At 32.3% G+C, this 23,532-nt stretch overlaps 2 protein-coding genes across 3 annotated transcripts in view; both read right to left on the bottom strand.

Moving 5' to 3' along the window:
* Nucleotides 1-23,532, bottom strand: part of LOC139481234 (fatty acid-binding protein-like) — a 69,593-nt gene that overhangs the window by 9,508 nt on the left and 36,553 nt on the right. The window lies entirely within an intron of this gene.
* Nucleotides 1,315-20,753, bottom strand: LOC139481233 (fatty acid-binding protein 2, liver-like). Of its 2 annotated transcripts, none has more exons than XM_071264405.1 (4): nt 20,653-20,753; nt 4,925-5,100; nt 3,430-3,546; nt 1,315-1,638 (listed from the first exon to the last, which is right to left on the bottom strand). In XM_071264405.1, exons 1-4 carry the CDS (start codon nt 20,726-20,728, stop codon nt 1,582-1,584), a joined length of 426 nt encoding a protein of 141 aa, XP_071120506.1. In that variant the 5' UTR covers nt 20,729-20,753; the 3' UTR covers nt 1,315-1,581. The 2 variants fall into 2 exon arrangements, with proteins under 2 accessions (XP_071120506.1, XP_071120504.1); XM_071264403.1 differs by lacking the exon at nt 20,653-20,753 and adding an exon at nt 6,850-7,029.

The following is a 23,532-nucleotide window of genomic DNA, read 5'->3' as shown; positions in this document are numbered from 1 at the left end:
GAAATAAATTTAAACAAACTTGTCCACAATCATCATTAGGGTACCTAGTTTTCAAATTGTGTCCGATGAACCCGCCCGCAAAAAGGCTCTTTAGAGTCTCTAGTTTCTTATCATTTGCAGACCTTGCATAATTGTAGTGAATGAAATCGTCCATGGCGATTCGCTCTACTTTTTCTTTGTGTAAAATAAAGCCTTTTCATATATAATTTCAACATTTTAAAAAAGGTTACATGTACAACAGAGAATTCTTTGCTGGCTTTCGTAATGCATCGGATGAAAAACTGTTTAATCTTTTAGTCAATCAAAATGTATCTCAAGGTATCAGGATGACTATATATGGAAGCCCACCATAAAACTGAGAAAGCATTGATCAAGGCTCGTAAACGAGGACCGGTTTAAAGAACTTACGATCTGCCTTTAAAATATATATTACTTTTGAATAATGACAGTTTTGTTTAATACCGTTGCAATGAATGATTCATATAAAAATATGGCCTTTTAACTGCTTATACGTTTGAACATATTTGCAGTACCACAACACGAACTATAAAAGATTTAAAGATATTAAGTTTGACATTAAAAATCACGAGTTGAAGGGAAACTGACACCGTCATAACCAAAAGGAGACAGCTTAAAGACGACGAAGGAAAAGTAAATTAAGGTGTTGCAAAGCACACTTCTTTTTTTTATTTTAGTGTTTGTATAGAATATTTTGGAAACTTGAAGTAACATGGTTACTAATGTTTGTAGACAGGAACACAGGGGTGAAAATTGATCGGTCAACTTCCAGTGTTGGTTATTGTCTTATATGCATTTAAATGTCATGTGAGCTTTTTTTCGTAATACTGCACAGGATTAAATTTTACTCATGCCAAATATTTCTTTATTTAAAACAAACATAAAATTCTGCACTTGGAGTTGAAAAGTGACAATCTAAGAAAGACTACAAAATGTAAAATGGGAAACAGTGGTGGTATTACATCTAAAATACATAGTTCGTCAAGACATCGACACGTTAAGTGTTGTGATAGTCAAGACAAATGCATGTAAAGTTCTGTAAACTTCACTAATTCTATTCTATTTTTAACTTATTTGTGAGATATTCGGCTGATACGGAAATCGATATTTAGTTTTTGTTTTGTTACAGACCATAATTGAAAAAAGAAAACATGAAGGTGGATTCTTTCGTCGAAAAGAATGAAAGCTGTTAGAAAATAGAAACATAGAGCCCATCATTAAATGGGACGATAAAATTTTGTAATTCAGTTGTTTTGTCCATTTTATTTTTTGATTTTGTACAACGTAACAAGAATATAATAATATAACAAAATTTTAATAGCTACCATTTAAAAGAAAAATGTTTGCTTTAAAGTCGTGCTTATACGTATTTTAGCAGCCGACTCTTAGTTGTCATCTTTTCATGTTCAAATGATTCCCTGGTCACTGACCAATTAAAATTACATCTAAGAAAATGTTGGTTCAAATGCGGTAACACCAACGTACTAGTTCGATGTTTTAGTCTCTACTGTTTATTTCAAACATAGATTATCCGTAGCTGTTATAATAACAATGGTTTATCAATCAACATCTTGTGAATTCTTGGGTCATCGACACTCCACTTTCAAGTTCTGTAATTGTCTACAAAATAAGATGAATATAACTATATTATAGAATTCTAAAGAGTTAAAAAGTTATTTATTTTGATAAAACTATGTACGAGATTTTAAGGTGGTACCGAACACCTTGACTTAAATTGATTTGGCTACTTTATTTTCATAAAATTTTGATAAAATAATGATTTACTTTGAACCTTTCACAAAAATAGAAAAAAAAATTCTAAAAACTTGAACCATACACTTTCTCGGAAAAAATTTCATTGAATATATAGCAGTTTGAACAACACTGATTTGATTATTGAGAATCTTAATATTTCCTTAACGATACAACGTGATTAAAACTTTTAGCTGATTTTACAGAGTTATCTCCCTGTAGTGTTAGGTACCACGTTAATATTATTAATTCTATACTGGTTTTTGATATTATTGATTCTATACGGATAATTTAGGATTAATAAACATTTATCTATCTTTTTTGAAGTTTTCGAAATTGAAAATAGCTAATTATGTGTATGACTAGAAAATCTCGGAATCGTAGAGTATTTCAATCGTGTATTTTTTATTTATTCTTTGAATTTTGTTGCTCTATGTGCCTTCAGTTCGTAAAAACGTCGGAGTCTTCAAATTATAGTCTGTTTTTAAACTTTACGCACAAGGTAAAACGTTGAAACGGAAGACATAGAAACTGTATATGTAGTCATTGGCAAGAACAAACATTAGTCTACAAGTAGTAAGAATATTTGTCCTGTTGGTGATGTTTTACGTTGATAGACATCACTTCATACCCACAACATAAATTTTAGTTTAACAACGTCTTTGAAAAAGCCAAAACATAAGTTTATATACTTTCCGTTTCGGTTCAATACTAGTTCTCTGTTCGTATAATTTGAGTTGATTCATTTCTGCAGTCTCCCAGTTTGGATCATAATGAAATTATGAAATTCTGTTGACATCTTTGTATCATCTTGTTTTTATCCAAAACAATAATTACGTCATAATAAAAAAATAAATGCATTGATAGACATTATAACTACTCTGTACTGTCTACATGCAAAACCTATAAAATTTCAGACTTGTAATAGCAGTTGAAGATTCGAATAGATCATCTAATTTAGTGCTAGGGTATGTACATTTGAATTTAACCATTTCAGTTATGGTATTTAAATAAATCTTAGTACATGAAACAGAGAGGTGTTGCAGTATACCACTGTTCAAACAAAGCAGAATTGTATATTAATTTATCACTGAAATATCTTTCACGCATTTGACTTAATTAAAATCTAACGGAAATGCGATTCCATTCCCACTTTTAATCTCAAGTAAAAGAAGATTTTAGCCGGAACATAACATTCTCACATCACAATTGTTAAGACAGCACTTATCATTCGTTTGAAGTTAATTATTATCAATTATGCTTGCTCACCGATGAGGAATGTTATCTTATCAACATTAAAGAATACAAGAGATTAACTTTCAAATTAAATTAAGTATTAGTAATTATATGTTAAAGCTTTGAAAAAATTGTCAAACTGTTAATACATGGAAAAAATAAGGAGATGTGTCTATGAGACAACTATCCAACAGAGGTCAACTGATGTGGGTTTAATCGACTATAGATCCCAACACAGCATTCAACGATGAGCAATACACATATTGTAAAGTCAGCTGACGAATGCCTAAACATGACAAAAGTATGAAATATTTCAAACAAATCTCCCATGGCCTGACTTCTGGCAGTCATTTAACGAAAACACAAATATGATAAACAGCAACCAACGACAGCCATTGTAGTGAACTGTTTGTAAATACTTACAGTTATCATCTTGTCACCCTTTATTTCTCTGACTGCTTTGAGACTTTTCCAACCATTTTCGTTTTCAGTCTGTTCCATTACAGTCATTTTTGTATCGGAATCAAACGTAGCTGTTAGCTGAAATATCAAATTATAGTTTGGTTACAGAATTTAGAAAATTAAACAAACGTGGTAATCATTTTTGAAAATACTCGGTCTTTAAATCTCTTGATCTAAATATTATATGATCGGTCTACTGTAAAATTTCGGTTGGTAATAATGTGAAAAATGGAGATTTGGTACTAGTATGTTTGTAAATTAGATGAACAAACCTGATATTACTGAGCATGTCATTCAAATTAATTGAAAAACCTTGTGACACTTATAACTAGTGTTTCCAACGCTAAGTGGATTTGCCATATGTGTTACAACTTTTGTAAGTTTGGTCTTAAATATTCTTTGCAATTCTTTGGTTTTCTGATTGTTTTTAAAGATTGAGACCTATAGTATATGCGAAAATATAGGAAATAGGTGTTGTTGATGAGAAATCATAAGCTTAATATACATATTGATGGGTTTTACAACAACTGGGCCGATACCACTGTTGCCTGACGTCAGGTCCATTGGGTTAATGTCAAGTAGTCGACTTTACTACCCATATAATGATGACATTGATAATTATTCAAACAAGCATTTTATATTTATACAAATAGAAAAACAAAAGTTCTACTGCAATCAGCTAATTTACTATACAGATAAAGCTATACGTTAGCTTTATACGTCAATGACCTCAACTAACCTATAAGCCCCGCGTACTTACCGGAACTACTGATTTCATCAACAACGTCAGGTCACAACCATGACAACGTGTAGTAACAATGGTCAAACTTTTATAAATTTAACTTGTTATGTCTTCAAATTGGTAATGTATATACAATTTTTATTAAATTTTATTAATTAAGTTCATTTTCCCTTTCTAATTCCTTAAAATGTCAATGTCTTACCGCCTGGACTACGCTCATAGGGAAATACCCCAAAATGGCACCCCAAGAGGGAAATTCCAAACACTTTTTTTTTAACAATATATTTTACATATTTTTATTATTTTTTATCGATATCAGTATAAAAACAATATACGTATAGTGTCTTGAAATATGAAATTTATTTGTATTTGGCACGAAACAGGAGAAATGCTCGGTACAACCTCGTATTTCTCCCGTTTCTAAGCCTCATACAAATAAATTTCATATTTCAAGATATCTCTATAAATAATTCTAAATATGTGGTAACACAAATGACGCAAAATACTATAAGCACATCAACTGCAAAACACACACAAAGCGCAAAGGTTACAATTACCTAAAACTGAGTGTGTGTACCTGTTGACATAGTTGCCCTTAATCATAGCATAACAGATGTTAAAAAGTAAACAAACAACAACTGAATTACAGGTTCCTGCATAGTACTTCTATTGCATTTTTTCTACGATGATACATATCGAACAAATTTGTTATACCTTAAGACCTTTTCCAAACATATTTGTTGTAACTAGTTCCTTCCCTTCTTGGTAACTATACGTCCTTTTCGGTGAAACAGAAGATTCGTTTTCAACCGACCACGTGTCTCCATCTTTACTGATCGTAACAGTCCAAGTAGAGTCTCGAAACTTTTCAGTTATTTCAGCAGGAAGGCCTAAAATTATATCATGAAACAGATACAGTATGTGGTTGAAGATTTTACCTCCGATACTATTAATTAGTTATGCTCGATTTACAAAATGCTTTAATCGTCTCCGTATAGTTTATATATTTCAGAAATGCATAGATTCTCAGGATTGTGGCAATTCCATCAACTTCCTTTATACAAAACTCTATTTGATATATTATGATAACTACAGCGTTTTTGCAGTATGGTCGATCGTTATCAGATTGTTTCTTCATACTGCATCGCAGACTATATATAAAATAAGAAGATATGGTATCACTATGATTGCAAATAAGACAACTCTCCACAACAGACCAAATGACACAGAAATTAATAATTATCGGTCACTGTACGGCCTTCAACAATAATTAAAGCCCAGATAATGATTATCATAGCTGTATTTGGCATTTTTGGAATTTGGGGTACTGAATGCTCTTTAACTTTGTACTTGTTTGGCTTTATAACTATTTAAATTAAATGATAAGATTGGTACCTTTATAAATATTGGTTCATATAACCTTTCAAGGTAACTAATCAATTTGAATAATGGCCGTGATATTATACTCAGGTATAATATATTTCCGTAAGTGCTTTACGTTTAATTAGTTATTTTTTTCCGTACCAAACTAGTCTCCTTACTGATCATTGAACAATATTGAAAGATTTGGCTGATGAACACTACATTTCTATCCGTTTTTGCGGTTGTTATTAGTATTACCAGTCGTTAAGGCTTTTGTCTTTGGTGGTTGTGTATTTCTTTTATTGATAATTTTGTTGGTTGTTATTATAAGTATTGCCAATCTTTAGGGGTTTTATTTTTCGTTGTTGCTATTAATATTGGCCATCTTTATGGGTTTCGTCTTTATTGCTGGTATATCTCTTTTAATGATCTCATTGCATGTGTTTTTTGGTTTTCTGGCTTTCTCTCATTTACCATATTGCATATTCCACGTATTTATATTTTTGGTATTTAGCTGACATTTTTCTCCAAATGCTCTGATAAACCCTCTGACGTCAAACAACAATCACATTTTAATTGTGACGTCAAATTTTACGGAAACTTGTTTGTAAATACGTCTTCATGGGCGGATCCAGTCATTGTTAAAACGGAGGTGGGTTTCCAACCATATGTCTCCATTCAAATGTATTGATCGTCCAACCTCCTGACTCCCCCCCCCTTTCCAATCCCTAACTTTATGGATCCGCCACGTCTAAATTAATGTAGCCGATGTCTTATTTTAATAATAGGACACGTAATTAAACGGTTGAAAACGGTTGTTAACATAAGGAACAGCGATCTTATTAAGCTAAAAAGCTTGAGCCTCCTTGTTTTATTTACATATTTGGTCAAATGCACATTACATTTATATTCATAAACTTTTGCAGCCCTTGTTTAATCGTGGTGAATGAGTAGTCGGTAGACTAACGGATAGAGGTTTAATAAGTTTTCAGTTATGTTCAGTTTTGTATGATATTAATACTTTATTCCGTAAGGAAAATACAGCTCATAGTATGAAAGAGACACACAATTTATACATGTACAGTCTACATATACATATACAGCATTAATGTCATAAACAATTTTTATCAAAATTCTAAGATGTATCTTGCAATTTGCAGTTCGTTATACAAACCATAACGATTAACTTCTTATTGTGTGATATAAAATTCTTGTGATACAGAAAAAGTGAAGAACATGTTGAAAAAAAATTAAAAATAAAACAATTAAGAACTTACCCATAGCTTTCCCAAATGCTTCAAAATTTGACATTGAACCTTTGCCAGCCTGCCATTTTCCTATGAATTGAGCCATTTTGTTTCAGTAAATTTTTTGTATATTATATCAATGTTGACTGTTCAAAAGTGTTGCACTTTGTGTGGTTTGCAGGTTAGATAAAGGTAATTACGACCTCACTAATCGTAACTGATATACCTACAATCTCCTATGCGACTCAAATATTTACATGCACAAGGGTCAATACTTTTCTTCCACATTTTATGAGGAGCAGTTCTTGTCATAATTATCTAATTCAATTTATTCAATTATATGTTACAATACATAATTATTAGTTAAGAAATAATTCCTTTATGTCATGCTCTATGTTCATTTTAACATGGCTAGGCATTATATGTGTCGTTATTTTACAGTATATTAATAGGTCGAAGTGTACGAAAACACAATAGAAATGTTTGTTTGTTCTCATTTCCTCCCCGTGGAGTATGTACATAACATATTCATATTTTATAAGTATAAAAACTAAAAGCTGTGTAAACATATGTTAAACAATATATAATGAAAATTTATGTAATTTGTAAAATATGTATATTTGATTAGAATAACAATGAAAATAGCAAGAATATAACAGTAAATTTGTGCACATGTGTCAAACATATTTTTTTTAACTAAAACACGGCTTTGTTTACAAAGCGTATAAGGACGTCATATTAGAATATCAAGTATAACGGAGTATCGAAATTAAAAAAAAAGTATATTAATTCCAAACATTACTGATAGGTTTTTGTTGTCACGTTAGCACTTTTCGTCAGATTTTGTTTTTTGTCTTAGTGTTTTGTCAGTTTATGTTTAAAGCATATTAAACATGTAACATATATTGCAGCCAGGACAGCGTCGTTTAGAGAGAACAAATACAAAAGTCTACTAAATTTCAAGGTCGTACTTGAAGAATTTGGATAATAATAAGACTTAGTATTTGTTGCATTGTTTTGTCAAAAATCATATCAAACGTGGAAGGGCGAGCAGGGACAGGAAATGTTTGGCCAAACCAATATTTGAACAAAACCTATAGGTTTACGTTCTAGATTAAATGGTTTGTGTATGGAGTGTTTGTTTGTCCATTTAATCATTGTTGAGATGACGGAAGAATCCCGATCGGCGTGGCGTGTCAGGCAATCGCTTTAAAAATTTTCCATTCATAAAATGATGAAATACATACATTCGAAATAGAAAAGACATAAATAATTATATGCTTTTAAGGGTTGATAAAACCTGCACTTTACTGATTTTTATAGTTCGTTCTTATGTTGTACTGATACACCAATGTCCCAAGTAAGGGCAAGTGTTGGGATCTCACTAACAAGTTTAACCCCGCCACACTCTCTATATATGCGCCTGTCCCAAGTCAGGAGCCTGTAATTAAGTGATTGTCGTTTGTTGATGTGTTACATATTTGTTTTTTGTTAATTTTTTGTACATACATTAGGCCGTTAGTTTTCTCGTTTGAATTTTTACATTTGTCCATTTGGGGCCTTTTATTGCTGACAATGCGGTATGGTTTTTGCTCATTGTTGAAGGCCTCATGGCGACCTATAATTGTAGTTGTTAATTTCTGTGAAATTAGGACTCTAGTGAAGAGTTTTCTCATTGGCAATCATACCACATTTTCTTTTTTTTTATATTTACGGCCTAGGATGGAAACTCTGAAAAAGATATCGAATTCTGTATGCAAATAAACTCATCATAGATACCAGGATAAAATTTCGTATTTACGCCAGACGCGCGTTTCGTCTACAAAAGACCCATCAGTGACGCTCGAATCCAAACAAGTTCAAAAGGCCAAATTAATTAGGAAGTTGAAGAGCATTGAAGACCACAATTCCTGAGAGTTTTGACAAAAACAGTGAAGGTAATCTTTTCCTGAGGAAGAAAACCCTTAGTATTTCAAAAAATCAAAAGTTTTTTAAACAGTTAAAAATACGACCATATCAATGATAATTCCAGCCCAGTAGCCAGTACTTCGGTACTGGCATGAAAATACGGATTTTTTGTGTTATTAAAATTTGCTGTTACAAAATATTAGAAATTATTATAAATTAAGGAATGTATCTCCCTCATGCAAAGCTCTGATTCCTTTCACGAATTTGGCTATACTTTTTGGACCTTTTGGATTATAGCTCTTCATGTTTTATATAAGCTTTGGATTTCAAATATTTTGGCCACGAGCATCACTGAAGAGACATGTATTGTCGAAATGCGCATCTGGTGCAACAAAATTGGTACCGTTGATTTTATTACTACCACTGGGTCGATGCCTCTGCTGGTGGACTATTAGTCCCCGAGGGTATCACCAGCCCAGTAGCCAGTACTTCGGTACTGGCATGAAAATACGGATTTTTTGTGTTATTCAAATTTGCTGTTACAAAATATTAGAAATTATTATAAATTAAGGAATGTATCTCCCTCATGCAAAGCTCTGATTCCTTTCACGAATTTGGCTATACTTTTTGGACCTTTTGGATTATAGCTCTTCATGTTTTATATAAGCTTTGGATTTCAAATATTTTGGCCACGAGCATCACTGAAGAGACATGTATTGTCGAAATGCGCATCTGGTGCAACAAAATTGGTACCGTTGATTTTATTACTACCACTGGGTCGATGCCTCTGCTGGTGGACTATTAGTCCCCGAGGGTATCACCAGCCCAGTAGCCAGTACTTCGGTACTTCGGTACTTCGGTACTGGCATGAAAATACGGATTTTTTGTGTTATTAAAATTTGCTGTTACAAAATATTAGAAATTATCATAAATTAAGGAATGTATCTCCCTCATGCAAAGCTCTGATTCCTTTCACGAATTTGGCTATACTTTTTGGACCTTTTGGATTATAGCTCTTCATGTTTTATATAAGCTTTGGATTTCAAATATTTTGGCCACGAGCATCACTGAAGAGACATGTATTGTCGAAATGCGCATCTGGTGCAACAAAATTGGTACCGTTGATTTTATTCATGTCAGCATAGAAATGCTAACTACCGGGCTGGTGATACCCTCGGGGAAAGAAAACTCCACCAGCAGTGGCATCGAGCCAGTGGTTGTAAATAAACTAATCATAGATACCAGTATAACATTTTGCTAGCGCGTCTTTTTACCAATAAATAAAAAAATGTACAATCAATCAAAAGCAACATGAATACAGTTTTTCAACCCATACAATTTTTTCGGTGTGTTGACCCAGATATTTCTATATTTAAAAGGACAAGTGAGGTCAGGATATGTCTGTTCAAACCAATATTTGAGCTAATTCAATAGATGTACCCTCGAGATTAAAGTATTTGTCTGTGGGATGTCTGTTCATGTTTTATATTATCGTTTAGGTGATGCAGATATTTGTCGTTAGCATGGTTGTAAGATTAGTCACAGCGCATCGTTCAAAAATATTCATTCATAAAATTTATCCTTGGAAATCTTTCAATATGTCCTTGTCGATTGATGATTCATGTCAAAACTTTATGAAAAAAATCTTAAGTCTCAAGAATCAGTACAAAATCAAATATTATAGTTGATTGATTGAATGGTTTTTAACGTGTAGGTGCAAATAATAAACAAGGACTATCATATGTCTAAAATGATATTTCGTTTTAACAGATCATGTCGTTTGGACAATGCACTGACGCACAAGCCTTTGAATGACATTTCTCTCCTTTTCGACATATTATAATATTAAAAATCTTATAATGATTTAAAGTTGAATATCAATTAATTTCCAACAATCACAACAAGATAATAAAATTAACGGTACCAATTTTCTTGCACCAGATGCGCATTTCGACAATACATGTCTCTTCAGTGATGCTCTTGGCCAAATATTTGAAATCCAAAGCTTATATAAAAGATGAAGAGCTATAATCCAAAAGGTCCAAAAAGTAAAGCCAAATCCGTGAAAGGAATCAGAGCTTTGCATAAGGGAGATATACATTCCTTAATTTATAATAATTTCTATCATTTTGTAACAGCAAATTTGAATAACACAAAAAATCCGTATTTTCATGCCAGTACCGAAGTACTGGCTACTGGGCTGGTGATACCCTCTGGGACTAATAGTCAACCAGCAGAGGCATCGACCAAGTGGTAGCAATAAAATTAACGGTACCAATTTTCTTGCACCAGATGCGCATTTCGACAATACATGTCTCTTCAGTGATGCTCGTGGCCAAAATATTTGAAATCCAAACCTTATATAAAAGATGAAGAGCTTTAATTCAAAAGGTCCAAAAAGTATACCCAAATCCGTGAAAGGAATCAGAGCTTTGCATAAGGGAGATATACATTCCTTAATTTATAATAATTTCTATCATTTTGTAACAGCAAATTTGAATAACACAAAAAAATCCGTATTTTCATGCCAGTACCGAAGCACTGGCTACTGGGCTGGTGATACCCTCTGGGACTAATAGTCAACCAGCAGAGGCATCGACCAAGTGGTAGTAATAAAATTAACGGTACCAATTTTCTTGCACCAGATGCGCATTTCGACAATACATGTCTCTTCATTGATGCTCGTGGCCAAAATATTTGAAATCCTAACCTTATATAAAAGATGAAGAGCTTTAATTCAAAAGGTCCAAAAAGTATACCCAAATCCGTGAAAGGAATCAGAGCTTTGCATGATAAAAGAAGTGACCTTATTTCTAGATGTAGAATTGATTTTCGAAATATCTTTAAAATAGTAATCTAATCTAATCATTAATTTTGTTCGATATTCTGTGTATTTCAGCGTATAATAACGTTAAAATTATTTGTCTGAATTGAGTAAAGAAAAAGATTCAATGATTATAAAAAAAATATATTTGGCCTGATAGAGGGGAGAGAAGTGTTTCTTATAGAGGGGAGACTTGTGAATAAGTAAGTTAGCAACTTGTAATCAAATACACCCATATATTTTTTTTGTAATTTCGTTTGACCCATATTTAAGTTCTTCTCAAATTATGAATTTTAAAACCTAACCAAGACAAAATTAGCTTGAAAATTAAAAAAAAATGAATTCCAAAGCGAGATGGTTCACTTTTTATTGTTTTTACAATTTTTAACGTTAAAAGTAGATTCCAACACACCCGAATGTAAAAGGTGTTCTTGACTTTTTTAAATTATTTTTCTATAATTTATTGAAGATATTTTTGACTTTACCGATACTAATGTATGGGACGAGGTTTTTGTCAATGTATACCTCAATGTGCATTCGAGGACATAGGGGTAGAGGGCGTATTCCCTCCCCTTTCGATCGCTAAAAACTTTTAGCGTATAATCGTCCAAATTATTTTTCGCATCGATCCGATCGTCAGCATAAATTCAATTATCGGGAACTACACCCTCTTTGAAATATCTTTTATCTGGCCATAATCACAAATTGTATTGTACGAAAAGAATAATTAAACGATTGTCGTTTGACTTTGATAAATACTTTTTAAAAACAACAATGTCTGAACATAAGGCATCTCGCATGAGATTTAAAAGTTGAAGACTACATACTGAATTGGATTTCCCCCGTGATTTAGTAGCTCACTGAACACAGAAATGTAATACTGACGTGTAATCTAAAGGACACATGGAGACTACATATAATCTGCGATATAGTTATGATCAGTAATGGTCCCACAGACACTCTGTGCTTTTGACATGACAAAAGGTCTTGCTTCTCGTTTGGACTATTTTAAATCATACTTTGTGAAGAATCACTCTGATTCAAACAAAAAATTCTCTGAAACCGATATTATCAAGATGCTTGATTTCTTGATTGACAACATATTTGTAACGTTCGGAGGACGTGTTTTTCAACAGACTGTCGGCATCCCAATGGGAACAAACTGTGCCCCTCTACTTGCCGACTTGTTTCTTTATTATTATGAGGCTGACTTCATGCAGGAACTTCTTAGGAAGAAAGATAAGAAGTTGGCAATATCCTTTAACTCTACTTTCCGCTATATAGATGACGTTCTTTCACTAAACAATTCAAAATTTGGTGACTAAGTGGAACGCATCTATCCCATCGAATTGGAGATAAAGGATACTACAGATACAGTTAAGTCGGCTTTCATATCTTGACTTACATCTAGAAATTGACAATGAGGGTCGGTTGAAAACAAAACTTTATGACAAAAGAGATGATTTCAGCTTTCCAATTGTGAACTTTCCATTTCTAAGTAGCAACATTCCAGCAGCACCTGCATACGGGGTATATATCTCCCAATTGATACGATTTTCCCGTGCTTGCATTTCCTATCATGATTTTCTTGATAGAGGGTTACTGCTCACAAGGAAGCTATTAAACCAAGAGTTCCAAATGGTGAAGTTGAAATCATGCCTTCGTAAATTTTACGGACGCCATCACGAGTTGGTTGACCGTTATGGAATAACCGTTTCACAAATAATATCGGATATGTTCCTTACGTCGTAACTACAATCCCCTTCCCTTTCATGGATGTGACCTACCGAATTAGACTATTTACCGGATTTGTAATCACATAAGCAACACGGCAGATGCCACATGTGGAGCAGGATCTGCTTACCCTTCCGGAGCACCTGAGATCACCCCTAGTTTTTGGTGGGGTTCGTGTTGTTTATTCTTTAGTTTTCTATGTTGTGTCATGTGTACTATAGTTTTCCTGTTTGTCTTTTTCATTTTTAGCCATGGCGTTGTCAGTTTGATTTAGATTTATGAGTTTGACTGTCCCTTTGGTATCTTTCGTCCCTCTTTTAATACAGTTGTTATATGTATTCTATTAAAATTTTATGCACTGTAACCAATGTCTAGGATACAACAACATATAAATCACTATCATTCAAAAGACGTATGTTTGCTTTAAAGTCGTACTGATACGTAATTCAGCAACCGACTCTTGAATGTCATCCCTTTCAATTTCAACTGATTCTCTGGTTACTGATTAATTGAAAGTACATCTGGGAAAATGTTTTTTCAAATGTTATAAGATCAACGTATTAGATCGACGTATTAGTCTAAATTATAGTCGATCCGTTACTGTTACAATATTTCATAAATCAGCATCTTGTGAATTCTTGTGTCATCGTTACTCCACTTTCAAGTTCCTGAACTGTCTACAAAATAAGTTGAACGTAATTTTATCATAGAATATAATTATAAAGGGTTCAAGGTTTGTTGGACATTTTTTATTTAAATACAAATCTGTACGAGTTTTAGTATGATTAATTATATGCGTTTTTTTTTATTTGATTCTTTATATGCGGATTTTCAATATGATAAAAATATTATTTATCTTTATTGAGGCTTTTGAAAATAAAGGTAGCTGCTGACAAAAATTTTGGAATTGTAGAGTCTTTCAAGGGTGTCAAATTATCGAACTAGTGATTTTTCTTAAACTATATGTCTTCAATTCGTAAAAGCATCGAAGTCTTTAAAATATTTTATACTTTAAACACAGGGAATCGTGATTCATTCATCGGATAATTGAATTGGAAGTCATTGAAAATATAACTGTATTGATTGATAAGAACATGCATTAGTCTACATGAAATGAAAATAAATTGTCCGGTAAGCAGACTCGTTTTAATGCCTATTACGTTGATAAACATCATGTCATACCAACAAATTGTATTTTAGTTTACCAACGTCTTTGAAAAGCCAAAACATAAAATATATACCCATTCTGTTTCCATTAAATACTAATATTCTGATCATACAATTGAAGCTTATTCAGTGTGTTTGTTACATCTGCAGCGTCAATATTTTTGTCACTCTGATGAAATTAGATCAAGAATGCGAAATGTTAACGAGTCAACATTATATAATACATAGGAAGTATTTACTATCAATGACAATGAAACAAGAAAGGAAAACGTTTACAAGAGAATTAACATTCAAATTGCTTTAAGTACTAGTAATAATATGTTAAATTTTTAAAATAAATTGTCAAGCTGTTTATACTTTGACAAAATAGGAACATGTGCCTATGAGACAAATATCCAGCAAATGATGCAGGTTTAAGCGACTATATCCCAATCAGAGACATATGTTTCTATTCCCACACAGCATTGAACGATGAGCAATAAACATATTGCAAAGCCAGCTGAATAATGCCCTAACATGACAAAATATGAAATAATTCAAACAAATCTCTGATAATAACCGGATTTATGGAAGTACAATTAACGAAAAACAGCCACCAGCTAAAACCTCTGAAATGTAACGGCTTAATTGACATACATGTACTTACAGCTATCATCTTGTCATCCTTTATTTCTCGGATTACTTTCAGGCTTTTCCAACCATTTTCGTTTTCAGTTTGTTCCATTACTGTCATTTTAGTATCTGAATCAAATGTAGCTGTTAACTAAAATATAAAATAATGTTTGGGTTACAGAATGTAAAAATTCAAGCAAACGCGCTAAATATTTCTTGAAAATATTCGCTCTTTACATTACTTAATCTTAATATTATATGAATTGTCTACAGCTGATTGATAAGAATGTAAAAAAATGAGCTTTTGTAGGATTACAAATAAAACTAAAAGATAGATTTTAGTGAGCATGCCATTCAAATTAATTGAAACTAATTGTGACTATTATTACTAGTTAATTCCCAAGCTGAATGGATTTGTTACAACCTTTTTATAAATTTTTGTTTAGAATGTTATGCGCAGTATATTTTTTTTTTCAAATTGTTTCTAAATACTGAGATCTATATAACTTTTAACTTATTGGAACATATAGTATGTATGCCTTCACATATGCCTGTTTATATAAACTTTGTTTCTATATTTTTGCTCTCCATTTTTATGCAAAACCTTTTACATTTTTATTTTATGGGTTATTGTTGAAGGTCGTACGATGACGTATGGTTGTTAACACATACTTCTTTTGGTTTCTTGTGGAAATTTGTCCATTGACAACAAACATACCACATCATCTACTTTATATAAGTATTGTATTAATTACAACGTATTTTGGTGATCTTGCAAAATGATCGTAATCCCGAAAATCGTAAATATATTGTCTTATCTTAAAATGGGGCAAGAAGGGTTCCATTAACAGGCCAATAAATAAGATTACAGTTAATTTAAAACAAAAATAAAAAAATAGGGGTATTTTTTTCTCATAATAACAGTAAACAGATTCACAACAATGTCAATTTCAAGAAAGCAGACAACAGTTAATTAGTCAATAACAGTACAGCATCAATGATCTTGAATATATGCCACTTTTAACTAAAATATAAAGGCACAGAACCAGGACATAGGAGCACAGAACCAGGACCGTTTTTCTTATCACCAGCACAGCGTCAGGACAATTCCGTTTAACGAACTTGCACGACTTTTGCAATATAATATTGTTGTAATATACTTTGCATGGCACTTATGACGCATCAGAGAAAAATTAAGCAACAAAACAGTCGTTTTATTGCCGTTCTGATACAATGTAAACAAACCCACCAGCACAGAATCAGGACCCACCAGCACCTGACAGGACCAAATCACCAGCACAGTACGTTCTCTCGCAGGACAACCCTACCCACCGTGATATTTGTACCTTAAGACCTTTTCTAAACATATTTGTTGTAACTAGTTCCGTCCCCTCTTGGTAACTATACGTCCTTTTCGGTGAAACATCTGAACCGTATTCAACTGACCAAGTGTCTCCATCTTTAGTAAATGTAGCAGTCCAGGTGGCGTTTTCAAACTTTTCAAGTATTTCAGCAGGAAGGCCTGAATTTTTATAAAAAAAAAACAGATACTGCAGTTGTTTGAACCTGTTGTAAGTCAGGAATCTCATGTTCAGTAGTTGCCGTTTGTTAATGTAGTTCATTTCTCGAATTATACATACATATGACCTTTGGTTTTCCCTTTTGAATGTTTTACACTAGCAGTTGTTTGGACCCTTTACATCTTGCTAATCGTGTGAGCCAAGGCTCCGTGTTAAAGACCATACTTTGATCTATAATGGTTTACTTTTATGAATTGGTTGTCTCATTTGCACTTATACCATATCTTCATCTGTCTATATACAATATGTGATTGAAGATTTTACTTTCCATACTTTTAATACTTTGATAGTTACGCCGGGTTACAAAATTGTCTCCTTATGATTTATACATTTCAAAACTTTAGTATAACTGCCCTGGAATTTTTTGTTCGATTTGGTGATTCCGCACATCGTCAAATATCGGTATTCCAATGGGGGATTAACAGTGCACCACTAATTGCGGACCTGTTTTTATATTGTTATGAGTTATAATGTATGACTAAAAGACCTATCGAAACAACATCTGATACAAAAATTTAACAATACTTTTAGATATTTGGATGAATATATTGGCTGTCAATAATGATGACTTCAGTATATGCATACTAAAGAAATTTCTCCTGTTTAACTAACTTTAAATAAAGCTATTACTTATAAAGAACACTGTCCGTTCTTCGATCTTGATATATATATATCATTAACGGGAAACTGAAGACCAAAATATTTATGATAAAAGAGTTGATTTTTCATTTCCTATCGTTAATTATCTATATTTAGATGGTGACGTTCCCTTGTCACCATCTTATGGTGTGTATTTATCTCAACTTGTAAGATTCGTTCGTGTATGTAACAACGTATTAGATTTAAAAGTTAAAAGTTTGTGTATTACTGAAAAAATTACTACACAAGGGTTTCCGATATCTTAAACTAGTCAACACATTTCTAACTTTTCTCATCGGTACAAGGACATCATTCGTGAATGTATTTCTCCATGCAGACATCTTATACGTTGAGGTATTTCACATCAAATTTGTTATGGTAATATTCTTTACAAAGCACAAAAATGCCGGCATTCTCTTAAAAAACAAACAAAACCTTTAAACAATTTTTTTAGAAGGGATAAAGTTACGATAATGTTGTCATGTCATTAAAGATTACTTATTTTGGCTTTAGTATTGATTCACTTATAGGGTCTTTGCATCGGAAAAACACTTTTATTCTAAAACCAGTTGTTGGCATGATACGGGTGATGTTTTTTCTCAAACATTTTATGATGGTATAATACTAAACCCTTAACGGGAGGGATTGTACTTGATATTCATATGTTGAAGACATAATCTTTCAATCAGTTTGATTGAGGTCTGGAGATGGTCAGTAACTGTTAGTAGTCCTTTCTTAATTAATGTATCATTGTCATTTTGTTAAATATTTTTTGTTACCTATTCTAACATCGGATTCGGACTTCTTTTGAACCGAGTTTTACTGTGCGTGCGTATTGTTGTCTGTTTGTTTTTTTCTACAATGACTAGAGGTATAGGAGAGGGATTATATCTATAAAAAAAACATGTTTCACACCGCCTGAACCAATTCAGGAGCCTCTGGCCTTCGTTAGTCTTGTGTGATTTTAAATTTTAGTTTCTTTCAGAGTTTAGTTTCACGTCCATTATTACTGAAACTAGTATACGTTTTTGTTTAGGGGTCTGCTGTAGCAAGTCTCCGGAATGTGTTGCGGCATTTAAGACCTATTAGTAGCCTTCGGCTGCTGTCTGCTCTTTGGTAGAATTGTTTCCTTTGTCACATTTTCATTCTAAATTTTATTAAAATCCATAAATTACCTTTGTTCATCAAACTTACTATTCTTTTGATCCTCAGACACGGTTAACTGTATTTAATCTATTATCATAGCTACAGCGTTTTTGATGCTCGGTCGATCGGTTTCAGATTGATGTTTCATAATGACTAGCACTTTAGTTATGTCTCTTTCGGGATTATTAGCATAGCCAATCTTTAGGGTATAGTCTATGCTGTTGTGTATCTCTTTTATTTGTATATTGGTGGTTGCTATTAGTATTGCTAATCTTTAAAGTCTTTGCTGTTTGTATATCTCTTTTATTTGTATATTTGGTGGTTGTTATTAGTATTGCTAATCTTTAAAGTCTTTGCTGTTTGTGTATCTCTTTTATTTGTATATTTGGTGGTTGTTATTAGTATTGCCAACCTTAAGTGTCTTTGCTGTTTGTGTAACTCTTTTATTTGTATATTTGGTAACTCTTTTATTTTTATACTTGGTGGTTGTTATTAGTATTGCCAATCTTAAGTGTCTTTGCTGTTTGGGTATCTCTTTTATTTGTATATTTGGTGGTTGTTATTAGTTTTGCTAATCTTTAAAGTCTTTGCTGTTTGTGTATCTCTTTTATTTGTATATTTGGTGGTTGTTATTAGTATTGCCAATCTTAAGTGTCTTTGCTGTTTGTGTTTCTCTTTTATTTGTATATTTGGTGGTTGTTATTAGTATTGTCAATCTTTAGTGTCTTTGCTGTTAGTGTATCTCTTGTATTTGTATATTTGGTGGTCGTTATTAGAATGGCAAATCTTTAGTGTCTTGACTGTTTGTGTATCTCTTTTATTTGTTTATTTAATGGGTTGTTATTAGTATTGCAAACCTTAAGTGTCTTTGCTGTTTGTGTAACTGTTTTATTTGTGTATTTGGTGGTTGTTATTAGTATTGCCAATCTTTAGTGTCTTTGCTGTTTGCGTATCTCTTATATTTGTTTATTTGGTGGTTGTTATTAGTATTGCCAATCTTAAGTGTCTTTGCTGTTTGTGTAACTCTTTTATTTATATATTTGGTGGTTGTTATTAGTATTGCCAATCTTTAGTATCTTTGCTGTTGTGTAACTCTTTTATTTGTTTATTTGGTGGTTGTTATTAGTATTGCCAATCTTTAGTGTCTTGACTGTTTGTGTATCTCTTTTATTTGTATATTTGGTGGTTGTTATTAGTATTGCAAATCTTTAGTATCTTGACTGTTTGTGTATCTCTTTTATTTGTTTATTTGGTGGTTGTTATTAGTATTGCCAATCTTTAATGTCTTGACTGTTTGTGTATCTCTTTTATTTGTATATTTGATGGTTGTTATTAGTATTGCCAACCTTAAGTGAAGTGTCTTGACTGTTTGTGTATCTCTTTTATTTGTATATTTGATGGTTGTTATTAGTATTGCCAATCTTCAGTGTCTTGACTGTTTGTGTATCTCTTTTATTTGTATATTTGATGGTTGTTATTAGTATTGCCAATCTTTAATGTCTTTGCTGTTTGTGTATCTCTTTTATTTGTATATTTGGTGGTTGTTATTAGTATTGCTAATATTTAGTGTCTTTGCTGTGTATGTATCTCGTTTATTGGTGACGCTATTTTAAGCAAGGAAATGTAAAATTGAGGAAATGGTTGAAAAGGACAGCAATTTTATTTAGTTAAAGCGCGAGCCTTCCAATAATAAATAAAATTGAGAAAGGAAATGGGGAATGTGTCAAAGCAACAGCAACCCGACCATAGAGCAGACAACAGCTGAAGGCCAACAATGGGTCTTCAATGTAGCGAGAAACTCCCCAACCCAGAGGCGTCCTTCAGCTGGTCATTGAACAAAAATGTATACACCTTTGTTTAATTGAGGGGATTTGTAGTCAATAGAGTAAGTAATTAATCAGTTTTCAGTTATGTTAAGTTCTGTATAATAATACTTGATTCCGTACGTATATATATATATATATCTCATAGGATTAAACATATACACAATTTATACAATTTGTATATACATAAATACATATACAGCATTAATGTCAAAAACAATTTCTAACAAAGTTCTGAAAGGTATCTTGCAATTTACAGATAGTTATTCAAACCATATAGATTAACATCTTATTTTGTGACATTCTGGTGATATAGTAAATGTGAAGAACAAGTTCATAAATTTATTTACAAATAAAACATCTAGACGTTATATCCGTTGAATTTGAACAAAGAACTTACCCATAGCTTTACCAAATGCTTCAAAATTTGACATTGAACCTTTGCCAGCCTGCCATTTTCCTATGAATTGAGCCATTTTGTTAGTTGAATTTCTGTATATAATAATATCAATGCTGACCGTTCAAAGTGTTGCACTATGTGTGGTTTAAATGTAATTACGACATCACTAATCGTACTTATAATCTCCTATGTGATTTTAATGTGTACATGCACAAAGGTTAATTCTGTTTTTCAAATCTTGTGAGGTCATAATCTTTTATAATTTTTATTCAGTTGTATATAATCCTTTATAATATTTTCCTTTTGCATTAAGTACCGGAATTGACAAAACAAAAGTATAATCATTTCAAGCATGATATTTTTCAAGAACGTTACGGATACATTTGTTTTGTCATGTTATGACTTTTCTTCTGATGTTTTTTTACTTTGTTATTTTGTCATTTCATTTTCAAAGCATATCACACATGTAACAATACTGTTATCAGGACAACGTCGTTTTTGAGAGAGAAAAAAATGATACTATATTGAAATTAAATTTTTTTATAGAGATACAACGTAAATGAAACATAAAATCTACCCAAGATTTTAATATTAACTATAATTTGGATAACAAGACTAAGTATTCCTTGCGTAGTTTTGTCACAAATCATATCAAGCATGGAATGGCGAGCTAGCACAGGACATGTCTAGCCAAGCCAATATGCTACGTTCTATATTAAATGGTTTATGTAAGGAGTGCTTGTTTGTCCTTGTTATCATTATAGAGTTGATAGAAGAATTCAGATCGGCGTGGCATGCCAGGTCATCTCTATAAAAAAAAATTCCTTCATAAAATGGTGAAAATACATTCATTTGAAATAGAAAGATATCTGACTATGTATACATGCTCGTCTATCTATAAAATAATAAATGTATGCTTCCAGGTCTATAAATAAGCCATAGAATGGGTGTTTCAGAATGGAAGGCAGTCCCTATAACATCAGTGAGGTCAAAAAGGTTGCTGAAATATATATGCGAAGGTCCGACTCAATAGTTTCTTTAATTTGAAGTGAATAACTTAAAGCATCTATAATATATTTTGTCTCAGAATATACCCATTTCAAAGTCCTAATGATACTTGCAAGCAATATGTTTTGGTATATTTGAACAGTTCACTACTTTTGAAAATATTAAGTTTGTTACATATACTTGTCACAAAGCGCAACATATACTACTTATTTACTATGTACAATGATGTAACCAAGATATTTAATAAATAATATTCGGCATTTAAAAAAGTGATATTTGTTAAGATATAACTCGTCACAAAATAAATTGCATTTGCACATTTTTTTTCTAATAAAGACGTAACATTCATAGCCCACAAAAACTGCATCCATTTAATATTTGCATTATTAAAAATATTTTTTAAAACAAAGAGATTGAATAATATAAAAAGGGAATTAATATTTGTTTTCTTTTTTCGATTCATTGCATTTTCTTAATATCTAAAATCAAGTACATTTTTACAAATTACAATATGATCATCGATGTTTTAACAAATACCATCGTTGAGAAAAATATACAACGTATCCGTTACTTGGTCAGTAATTATACAACAGCAACATCATGAAAACAGTTTTTCAACTCAAACATAGTTTTTTCGTTGTGTTGTTTTGATCGAGCTATTTCTAATTTACAAGGACAAGCGAGGTCAAGAAATGTCTGATCAAACTAACATGACTAATATACGAACGAGTTCAAAGATTAACCGTTGAGATTAAATTATTTGTCTGTGAGGTGTCTGTTCATGTTTAATATACTCGTTTAGGTGATGCAAATATTTGTTGTAAGCATGGTTGTAAGATTAGTCACAGCTCATCGTTAAAAAATATTCATTCATAAAATTCAGTTTTTGATATCTTTTAATATGTCCTTGTCGATTGATGATTTATGTCAAAACATTACATAAAAATTTAATTTCAACAGACTGTAAGCATTCCAATGGGTACAAATTGTGTCTCTCTTTTTGCCGATTTATTTCTTTATTTTTATGAGGCTGACTTCATACAGGAACTTCTTATGAAGAAGGGCAAGAATTTAGCAATATCCTTTAACTCTACTTTCGCTATACAGAATATATGATATTCTTTCACTAAATAACTCAAAATTTGGTGACTATGTTGAACGCATCTATCCCATCGAACTAGAGATAAAGGATACTACAGATACAGTTAAGTCGGCTTCACATCTAGAAATTGACAATGAGGGTCGGTTGAAAAAAAAAACAAAAGAGATGATTTCACCTTTCCAATTGTGAACTTTCCATTTCTAAGTAGCAACATTCCAGCAACACTTGCATACGGGATATATATCTCCCAATTGATACGATATTCCGTGCTTGTATTTCCTATCATGATTTTCTTGATAGAGGGTTGCTGCTCACAAGGAAGCTATTAAACCACGAGTTCCAAATGGTGACGTTGAAATCATCCTTTCGTAAATTTTACGGACGCCATCACGAGTTTGTTGATCGTTATGGAATAACCGTTTCAAAAATTATATCGGATATGTTCCTTACGTCGTAACTACAATCCCCTTCCCTTTCATGGATGTGACCTACTGAATTAGACTATTTATCGGATTTGTTATTACAAAAGCAACACGACGGTTGCATCATGTGGAGCAGGATCTGTTTACATTTCCGGAGCACCTGAGATCACCCCATGTTTTCGTGGGGTTCGTGTTGCTTATTTTTTACTTTTCTATGTTGTGTCATGTGTACTTTTGTTTGTCTGTTTGTCTTTTTTCATTGTTAGCCATGGCGTTGTCAGTTTATGTTCGATTTATGAGTTTGACTGTCCCTCTGGCATCTTTCGTCCCTGTTTTTTCTACTCATAT

This window comes from Mytilus edulis, chromosome 7 (genome assembly GCF_963676685.1).
Source record: "Mytilus edulis chromosome 7, xbMytEdul2.2, whole genome shotgun sequence".
Lineage (NCBI taxonomy): Eukaryota > Metazoa > Mollusca > Bivalvia > Mytilida > Mytilidae > Mytilus > Mytilus edulis.
Note: the sequence above shows the minus strand (reverse complement) of the source record. Positions and strands in the feature narration are given on the sequence as shown.

Coding starts and splice junctions, on each gene's coding strand:
- LOC139481233 (XM_071264405.1), bottom strand. CDS start 20,728: ATGGCTCAATTCATAGGAAAATGGCAGGCTGGCAAAGGTTCAATGTCA. Junction 3,547..4,924: donor TGTTTGGAAAAGGTCTTAAG/GTATAACAAATT, acceptor TTGATATTTCAG/CTAACAGCTACGTTTGATTC. Junction 1,639..3,429: donor AGGGTGACAAGATGATAACT/GTAAGTATTTAC, acceptor CTTATTTTGTAG/ACAATTACAGAACTTGAAAG.